General features: G+C 37.4%; 1 protein-coding gene across 1 annotated transcript; it reads right to left on the bottom strand.

The window, feature by feature from the left end:
- Positions 1–1,447: 1,447 nt before the first annotated feature.
- On the bottom strand, positions 1,448–2,542 carry LOC308497802 (farnesyl pyrophosphate synthase-like; the record flags this gene model as incomplete). Its single annotated transcript, XM_081048911.1, has 1 exon — positions 1,448–2,542. Exon 1 carries the CDS (start codon positions 2,507–2,509, stop codon positions 1,448–1,450), a length of 1,062 nt encoding a protein of 353 aa, XP_080905037.1. The 5' UTR covers positions 2,510–2,542.
- Positions 2,543–10,092: the final 7,550 nt, after the last annotated feature.

The following is a 10,092-nucleotide window of genomic DNA, read 5'->3' as shown; positions in this document are numbered from 1 at the left end:
TTTGGGCAATTATGAATAAAGCTGCTATAAACATCCATTTGCAGCTTTTTGTGGGGGCATGTTTTTAACTCCTTTGGGTAAGTACAAAGGAGCACAGATGCTGAATTACATGGTATTTTGAGTTTTTTAAGAAACCACAAAACTGAATTTGAAAGCGGCTGTGCCAGTTTGTATTCCCACCAGCAATGAATGTGAGTTCCTGTTGCTCCACATCCTCGCCAGCATTTGCTGTTGTCAGTACTCTGGATTTTGGCCAATCTAATAGGTGTGTAGTGGGTATCTCACTGTTTTTTTTATTTGCATTTCCCTCGAGCTATACAATGTAGAGTGTGTTTTCATATGCTTATTTGCCACCTGTTTGTCTCCCATGGTGAGGTACCTGTTAAGATCTTATACATATAGTTGCATTTACACATGTGAAAACTAATATATTAACTTAAATTAATTAATTAATTTAATATATTAATTAAAATTTAGATATCAACAAGAATCTGAAATAGTTTATAAATATATAAGGTTTTGGATTTTTTACTTGGATATGTTATTAAGTAGCATTTGTTTTTTGTTTTGTTTTGTTTTTTGTATATATATATGTGTGTGTGTGCATATATATATATATATATATATATATATATATATATATATATAGTATACATCTATTTTTTTCCCTAACTTTCTTTCTTAACAATGTTAAGAGCCATAATGATTTAACTGATTGATTTTACTATTTTAAACCTTGGTAGGATGATTCATTAATGTTTCATTATTTTCATAGATTATTTATTTTAATTTTTAAAGTCAGGTATTTATTATAAAAAATATTACATATCCTGAAACTAATAACTTACATACAAAGCCTATGAAATTAACTCAATAGTAAATATATCTGAAAACATCAAATCAAAAAAATTATTTTTTCTTCAGAGAGAGCCACTGAGAAACATCTGACTCTCCTAAATATAATTAAGTAATCAGATAAAGGGGCCATGTGATATTAAGTAACTCATCTTGAGTATATTTGCATTAATCCTCTAATCACTTGCAAAGTACTAGTTTCTATGAAGTGTGATATGCATATATTATTAGAACAAATAGTTCTTAGACTTTTAAAAATGTTATTAAGTTTTTTAGGTATATCTTTCATATGCAATTTTTATAATTTTTTTATTGTTCAATTACAGTTGCCACACAATATTTTTTTTTTCTTAAATGTATGTGTAGCTCACGTTTATTTCAGTGTTTAATATTAGAAGTGTCTTGGGTCTTTGTTTAGAAGTTTGGTGTTTTTTTGACCAGAAATATGTGGTGGGAACTTAACGCTTGTTTTTTTATCAATTAGCCAGAGCTAAGACTGGAGTCGGTCCATGTCCCTTCCCAAGAGCCTGTGGCAGGTCAGCAGACTGGCGAGTTGATTTTGCGCCCCCTCCCCGGCCTGGCAGCCTCGAGTTCACTTTTTCCGCTTGTAGATCTTCTGTGCTAGCCTCAGGAAGATGGCTGGGGGCAGGGGTGAGGCACACTGCTCGATGAGAGCCACCAGGCGATTGTAACTGTCCTGCTCATACTGCGGGAACACAGCTGGCAGGTCCATGTCCTCGTACAGCGCCTTCACCTGGGCCACCTTCTCGGCTTCCTTCCGCCCGTAATTCTCCTGTAGAATCTGCTGCTGCCCCGGAGAGGCCCGGAGCAGACACTGGACCACCAGCCAGCTGCATTTGTTATCCTGGATGTCATTGCCAATCTTGCCCGTCACACTGGGGTCCCCAAAGAGGTCGAGGTAGTCATCCTGAACCTGAAAGAACTCTCCAATCTCCAGCAGGATCTTCTTGGCAGTGCTGTGCTCCTTCTCCCCGTCGATGCCCGCCATGTACATGGCTGCGGCTACAGGGAGGTAGAAGGAGTAGAAAGCTGTCTTGTACTTGACGATAGATTTGTACCTCTTTTCAGTGAACTTGCTGAGATCTAATTTGCCCTGGGGGGCTGTGATCAGGTCCAGGGTCTGTCCAATCTCAGTCTGATAACAACTCTGCAGGAAGAGCTCAATCAGGTCCAGGTAATAGGGCTGCTCCCGGCAGTAGAACTTCAGCAGTCGGTAGATACATGCTTCCAGAAGAATCGCGTCATTCACAGCGTCCAGACCTATGCCTGGCTTCCGATACCAGCAGCTCTTCCCCCGTCGGGTGAGAGACCCATCCATGATGTCGTCGGACACCAGGAAGAAGGCTTGGAGCAGTTCCACACACCAGCCCACAGTCAGGGCCCGCTGAAGACTGTCAGCATCCAGCTCTCTCGGCTCCACCAGCGCCTGAAGTGTTACCAGCACCGTCAAACCCCGCTGGTACTTGCCTCCGATGGCATTGTACTCCAGGACCTCGCGGAGTCGGGTGACAGCATCTCCCGTATCTGGACACTTCATGTCATCTTCAGTCAGCACCCTGACAATCTGGGGGAAGTGCTGGAGGAACTTCTCCCTTTCTTGATCATAAACATCCAATTTCTGGTCTCCATTCATTCTGAGGGAGGAGTACAGTGCTCTGCTCCCGGATGCCGGTTCTCAGTCGCCACACAATATTATATTAGTTTCAGGTGCACAACATAGGGACTGGGAATTTATAAAATATACAAAATGATCATCCTGGTAAGACTAGTATCCATCTGACAACTTATATAGTTATTACAATATTATTGACTATATTTCCTATGCTGTACTTTACATCCCCATGATTTTTTTTATAACTGGCAATTTGCACATATTAATAGCTTTTCCGTTATAACCCATCACCTCAACATCCCTCCCATTTGGCAAATATTAAAATGTTCTCTGTATCTATGAGTTTGTTGGTTTATTTTGTAGATTCCATATATAAGTGAAATCATACAGTATTTGTCTTACTTTGTCTGACTTATTTCACTTATCATAATATACTCTAGGTCCATTCGTGTTGTCCCAAATGGCAAGATTTCATTCTTTTTTATATCTGAGTAATATTCCATTCTATATATATATACCACATCTTCATTATCCATTAATCTATTGATAAACACTTAGGTTGCTTTCATATCTTGAACAATATAAATAATGTTGCAATGAACATAGGGATGCATGTCTTTTTGATTACTGTTTTGGGTTTCCTCGAATAAATACCCAGAAGTGAAATTGCTGGGTCTTCTTTGTCTCTTGTTATAGCCTTTGTGTTAAAGTCAATTTTGTCTGGTGTAAGTATTGCTGCTGCAACATTTTTTTTTTCATTTCTATCTTCATGATATCTCTTTTTTCCATCCCTTTACTTTCAGTCTGTGTGTGTCTTTTGATCTGAAGTGGGTCCCTTGTAGGCAACATATGTAGGGGTCTTGTTTTCTTCTCCATTCAGCTACCCTATGTCATTATTATTATTATTATTATTATTATTATTAGTTTCAGGTGTATAAAACAATGTAATAGTTAGACATTTACACCCCCACAAAATGATAACCCCCTCCCCAATGTATTACCTCTCTGACATTGTATATAGCTGTTACATTTCCATTAACTCTGTTCCCTATGCTGCACTCCATATTCTGTGACTATATATACATAGTTGATCCAAAAGCATAAAACTCCTAAAAGAAAATAATAGGAAGTAAATTTTCAGATATTACCTTTAGTAATATTTTTACTGATATGTCCCTCAAGCAAGGGAAGTAAAAGAAAAAGAAAAACAAAAACGTATGGAACTACATCAAACTAAATGTTTTTTATTTTATTTTTTTTCACAGCAAAGGAAACTATCAATAAAAGAAAAAAGGCATCCTACTGAATGGGAGAACATATTTGCCAATGATACATATGATAAGGGGTTAATATCCACAATTTATAAACAAAACTCATTCAACTCAACACCAAAAAAACACAAACAACCAATGAAAAAATGGGCAGAGGACATGAAGAGACATTTCTCTAAACAGGATATAGAGATGGCCAACAGAAATATGTAAAATGCTCAACCTCACTAATCTTTAGAGAAATGCTAATAAAAGCCACGATGAGATACCACCTCACTCCAATCAGAATGGTTATGATCAATAAATCAACAAACAGCAAGTGCTGGTGAGGATATGGAGAAAAGGGAACTCTCCTGTACTGTGGTGGGATTGCAGATTAGTGCAGTCACTGTGGAAATCAGTATGGAGGTATCTCAAAAAATAGAAAATGAATTACCTTCTGACCTAACAATCCCACTTTCAGGTATTTGTCCAGAGAAATCCAAACACAAATTCAAAAAAAAATATATGCACCCCTATGCTTATTGTAGGGCTATGCACAATAGCCAAGACATAGAAACAACTGAAATGTCCATTGGTAGAGGATTGGATTAAGAAACACCCCATGTGTGGGGACTGAGCCCCAGAAAGCAGTTTCCAGGCTCTCGGCCTCACATAGAAAGGTGCTGGCTCGGGTAGTAAATGGCCCTCAACTGTGATTGGATGGCCATCAGCTGTGGCTAGTTGGCCGTCAGCTGTAACCAGTGAGCCATTGGCCACTAATATAACTGTCGTGGCTATGCTAGCAGGAAAATGGGGGCTAGCAAGGAGATGGTGGCTGAGCTAGCAAGAGCGGATTGCAGCTAGCATGGCGGAGTGCGGATCACAGATTGCAGAGAAGCAGATTGCTAGCAAGTGAGATTGTTTGGCAGAGACAAGTGGATGCAGGGTTGCGGATAGTGTTGGTCCTGCTTCCTGTGTCTCCAGCCCCCAGCCTCCAGAGAGAATATAGTGGTATGACTCCCCTATCTATGGCTCCGTGGGTGTTCCTTTTTGGCCTCACCATGTCCTGCGGTCTTGTGTGGGGAGCGGGAGCAGAGATCCTCCAGGCTGCCCCGCACAACACCATGTCTTTTGATTGGATCATTTAATCTATTTACATTTAAAGTAATTATTGAGGGGTATATAGTTATCACTATTTTATTACTTACATTTTTGATCCCTTCTTCTTCTTCTTCTTCTCCTTCTTCTTCTTCTTCTTCTTCTTCTTCTTCTTCTTCTTCTTCTTCTTCTTCTTCTTCTTCTTCTTCTTCTTCTTCTTCTTCTTCATCGTCCTTTCTTCTTCTCATCTTTATCCTCATCCTCATCCTTACCCTTATTCTTCATCAAGAAATCCTTTTTAACATTTTTTGTAATACTGCTTAAGTGAAGATGAACTCTTTTAAAGTTGTCTGGAAAGCTCTTCATCTGTCCTTCCATTCTAAATGGCAGCCTTATTGGGTAGAGAAATCTTGGTGGTAGGTCCTTGCTTTTCATCACTTTGAATATTTTGTGCCAATCCCTTCTGGCCTGCAAAGTTTCTGTTGAGAAATCAAGTGACAGTTATGGGAGCTACCTTGTAGGTAACTAAAGCTTTGCTCTTAATGATTTTAAGATAGTTCTCTTTGTCTTCAACCTTTGGTATTTTAATTATGATGTTTCTTTGTGTGGACCTCTTTGTGTTCATCTTGGTTGGGACTCTACTTTTCCTGGGCTTTTATGTCAATTTCTTTTAGAAGACTAGGGGAGTTTTTCATCATTATTTCTACAAGTAAGTTTTGAATTTCTTGCTCTCTCCCTTCTCTTTCTGGTATCTCTATGATGCAAATGTTGGCCCAAATACCCCTTAAACTTTCCTTATTTCTTTTAATTCTTTTTTTTTTTTTTTCTGATGTTCTGATTGGGTGTTTTCTACTACCATATCTTCCAAATCACTGATTTGATAATTTGCTTCTTCTAATCTACTGCTTATGCCATTGAATGTATTCTTTCCAGTTATTGTATTCTTCATTTCTAACTTGTTATTTATGATTTCTATGTCTCTTTTTTGTTTCCTCTTTCTTTGTTAAATTTCTCACTGAGTTCATCTACTCTTTCCCTAAATATATAACTGCATCTGGTAGATTGCTTATCTCCATTTTATTCAGTTATATATTTGGAGTTTTGTTCTGTTCTCTCATATGGGGCATGTTTCTTTGTGTCTTCATTTTGGCTCACTCACTGTGTTTGTTTCTATGTATTAAGTGGATCTGTCACATCTCCAAGTCTTGGTAGAAAGGCCTTGTATAGTAAGTTTCCTGTGGTGCCCATGGTTGCAGTCTCCCTGGTCACTTGAACTGGGTGTGTGTGCCCTCCTGTTGGAGATGAGTCTTGATTGCTAATGACATGTCAGTAGAGGGATTGACTCTCAGGCTGATTTGGTGTGAGAAATGGCCATGACTATAATGGAGGAGCTATTATGCAGGAGCTGAGTCCATGGAGCAGGATTTACTTTAGTTGAACTCTGATGCCTGCCAAGTCTGCCCTTTGACTGTGGCATTTTGGAGGTGGTTAGGTGGTTCTCTATTGTGGTCTGAAACTAGTCATCAGGAGTGTTGCTTCTGGGACTTCTTGGAAGGAGCTCTAGTGCAGGCCAAGGCCAGCTGCTGCATGTGCCTGACCCAGGGCTACCTGATATGAGCTACAAATTGATCAGCAGATGATTGTCACTTGTTCTGGGCTTGGACATCTGGGATAGGCTAAGCTATGAACTGAGGCCAGCTGCCACTAGGTCCACATGTGGGGCTGCTCAGCAAGAGGTATGGGACACAACAAGGCCAGATTCTCCTTGTGTGAGGTTTGTAAATATTTGAGTGATTTTAGGGAAGTCCAAGGAAAAGTCACGGGAAGCATCTTGGCTGTACCCAACAGTTGGGAGGGGCAGATCTCAGGGAATCACCAGGACAGGGCAAAGTGTGTTACTCAAATTGATGGAGACTCAGACTTTGGGCCCACCTGCATCTTCAGGATGAGTGGGAGGAGGTTATTCTGCAAGAGAACAACAGCTTCTGCCAGCACTTCTGTCTGGCAGAAATCTTCCCCTCCAGCCCTTTCACCAAAGCCAGACAATTAAGTTCCTCCCCATATATCCCCGGCACTTTTCAAGCTACTACCCCAGTGCAGGAGCTCAAATCGAGTGAGTCTGTGTGTGACCCCCTTTAAGAGGAGCACCTGAGACTCCAGTACCCCTCCTTCGCAGCCACAGCCTCCACTGGTTTGCACAGCCAGAGTTGTGGAGGCCTTTCTTCCCAGCACTGAAACCCTGGCTTGGAAAGCCTGGTGTGGGGCTGGGTCCCCTTTCTCTTCCACATCTGATATATTTCTCCTTACCTTTAACCACCACACATGGGTGTGGGACTAGCCTGTCCCTCATCTCCTCCCCTTTTACCAGTCTCCAGGAGGCTTCTTCTGTATATCCATAGTTATAGGACTTTTGCTCAGCTAGTCTTCAGGTGGTTCTCAATGATGGTTTAGTTGTAATTTTGATATGGTTGTGAGAGGAGGCAAGCACAGCATTTACCTACTTTGCCATCTTAGCTGGAAGTCTCAAATGCATTGTTAAAAAACTTTGTAAATTCATAAAAATACTGGAATTCAGTGTGACATATTTTATGACTTCCTCATGCTTATAAATACATTCCCTTTCATTTTTTTTTTTTTTAAATCAGGCTTCACATATTTTCCCCTTAGTTAAGGTCCCCAAAAGTAGCTTGGTTTCTTTTCTTTTTGTGCTTTTCTTTATTTTTTTTTTCTTTTGCTTTCCTGAGATATTCCAACTGATCAGTATAGAAATGCCTGAGTCAATTTCAGTTTATAAAATTGTCCGACAAAAAAAAATAATAATAATGTCCTTTTTTATTCTCAAAAGTTTATTGTATTGGACAATAAATTATACAGTTCTAATACTCAATGCAAAATTAAATTTTCAAAGTCAATGGTTAATAAGTAATTCAGCTGCATTTGATCTCAGATATCTCTCTTTTAATTTTGTTAAATTGACCTATACCTTGCTATCTTATTATTTATAATTGTTATGTATATTGTGTCTCCCCAATTTACATGAATCTTGTCTCTATCTTTCTTATTATGTATTGGAAAAAGCATGCCACTTTAGATAGTATAAATAATCTGTACCTGAGAGACATGTTTTTGTCTTTATTTCATCGTTTTTGGCTAGATGTTCTTAGAGAGAAAAAAAATTGAAAGTTTTTATTTTTAATGGAACAATAATTATCAGACTGATAATGATAAGGTACCATCATCATTCATCCCTTTAAGAAATATAAAAGATTAAGATGTGGATCTCACCATTGAGGTCTGGTAATGAAGATAGGCAAGTATATTTATAATTGTATTTCAGCAACTCTACACGGACATAGATTGTAACACAATTCTTTTATATACCATTAAGAAAGAAAAAAAAATATTGTCAATTAAAACTGACCTAATCCTCTTTTATCACATCAATTATAACACATGTCCAGATTTTAGAGGTATTGTAATGTAGAAAAAAATATGCATTTAGAATATTTGAAACATGATACTGGCATCAATGTGTCAAATGTTTTATTAAGCTATAGACAGAGGACAAAGAGAATAGAAGTAACTAAGGCTGATTTTTCTTAAGACAATGGAGAGGATATTTGAGCTATGTCATAAATGATAAGTAATATTTAAGAAATGCCTTAAAGAATAGGTTGGGATTTTATGGAACCACATGTAAGTAAAGAAAATAATATTATTCTATGCCTAAATTCTATAATCCTACAGTGACACATTTGTAAAATGTGTTATCATAACTGTGATTTGCCCTCATGGATTTGATGTTATTGATTGATACTCTCTGTGTTTGTCATTATTTTAATAGTTCTAACTTTTATCTCTGCATTCCATACTTCTTAAATATGAATGGGACGATTTCATGTATTTCTTATCTGTGTTGTAAGAGTTTGCAAATTACCAACAGCTACTAGAGTTCAAGTCAGTCTTTCAGAATTTTATTTTTATTTTATTTATGACTTTGAAGTTCATCTCTAGCAAATTCTATATGGAAATACCATAATTTTATTTGCATGCCAGAGTTCCTTTGAAAGTTTTCCAGGAATTCTATTTCTGTAATTTACTGGCAAATTACTCAAGGAGTATTACAACAAATGTCTTTAAGATACAGGATTTCCCCAAACATCCATCTCTGTACCTCAGTTGGAGACTGTCTGCTTGTTTGGTGTACAATGCTAGCATATTGCTTTTACTGGTGAGTTAAATATTACATGCAGTTTTTATAAGCCATGATCAGATTCATGAGCAACATCTAATTTCTTATGGTCAACAGTATCTTTTCAGCTATATTATATCAAATGCTCTCAGCTTATTTTCATGAAAAAAAATCACATTTTAAAAATGTATGACTTTGTTCATTTTTAAAATTACATTCAACAAAATGTTTGATTTTACTTTATTATGAACTGCTAATTGTGAACAACTAATAGTGTATAACAAATATACCAACAGAAAGGATATAATTATCTATTTTTCTTTCTAATTTTCCTATATTAATACCACTGCAGAAAGAAATATGTAAATGTATATATTATCTCTGCTTTTGAAGACATTTTTTATGAACATAAAAAAATGTGATTTCCGAATCAATACATAAAGGAAGTTTGGAGAGGTATTTTCAAGTCATTATACAACGCCAACAGTATGTGAAGTTATTTCATTGAAAAGCTCCTTCAAAAACTTTAATAGGGATTTCTTTCCAATTCTCATGGAGAAGATAATGACTAATTTTCATGTTAATGCTATGACCCTGATAGAGGGCAATTATCTCTGAAAACCAATCAAATATTCATTAGAGCTGAATAAATTTGTTATTTAACTTAACTGCCTTTTTAAAAACTCAAATGCCAATTTAGAAATGATCTCAGAGTATTTGACTGCACTGGTGGGCCCACATTTTTAGGTATCCTCTTATCTATATACTCTATCATCTTAAACACCGCTATTCTTAACTTACTTCTAGATCAAATTTGCATGTAATGATCATACTCAATTTGATGTATGAGAGCATAAAAATTCAGAATGTAACTGTAGTACTCGTAGTAAAGTGAAATTTGATGTACTCTGTAGTAGCTGGTCATATGCCAAGAAAGATGATATTTAAGCAACTGCTAATCAAGTCAGTTGAAGCAGTGCTCATAGAGGTTGATTCCACTTTCTGGTAGTTGTGCAAAATGAAAGAGTAAGCCTAACCCAAGTAAAACCATTTATGCTTGT

This window comes from Rhinolophus hipposideros, assembly GCF_964194185.1.
Source record: "Rhinolophus hipposideros genome assembly, chromosome: 5".
In the NCBI taxonomy this organism is placed as follows: Eukaryota; Metazoa; Chordata; class Mammalia; order Chiroptera; family Rhinolophidae; genus Rhinolophus; species Rhinolophus hipposideros.
Note: the sequence above shows the minus strand (reverse complement) of the source record. Positions and strands in the feature narration are given on the sequence as shown.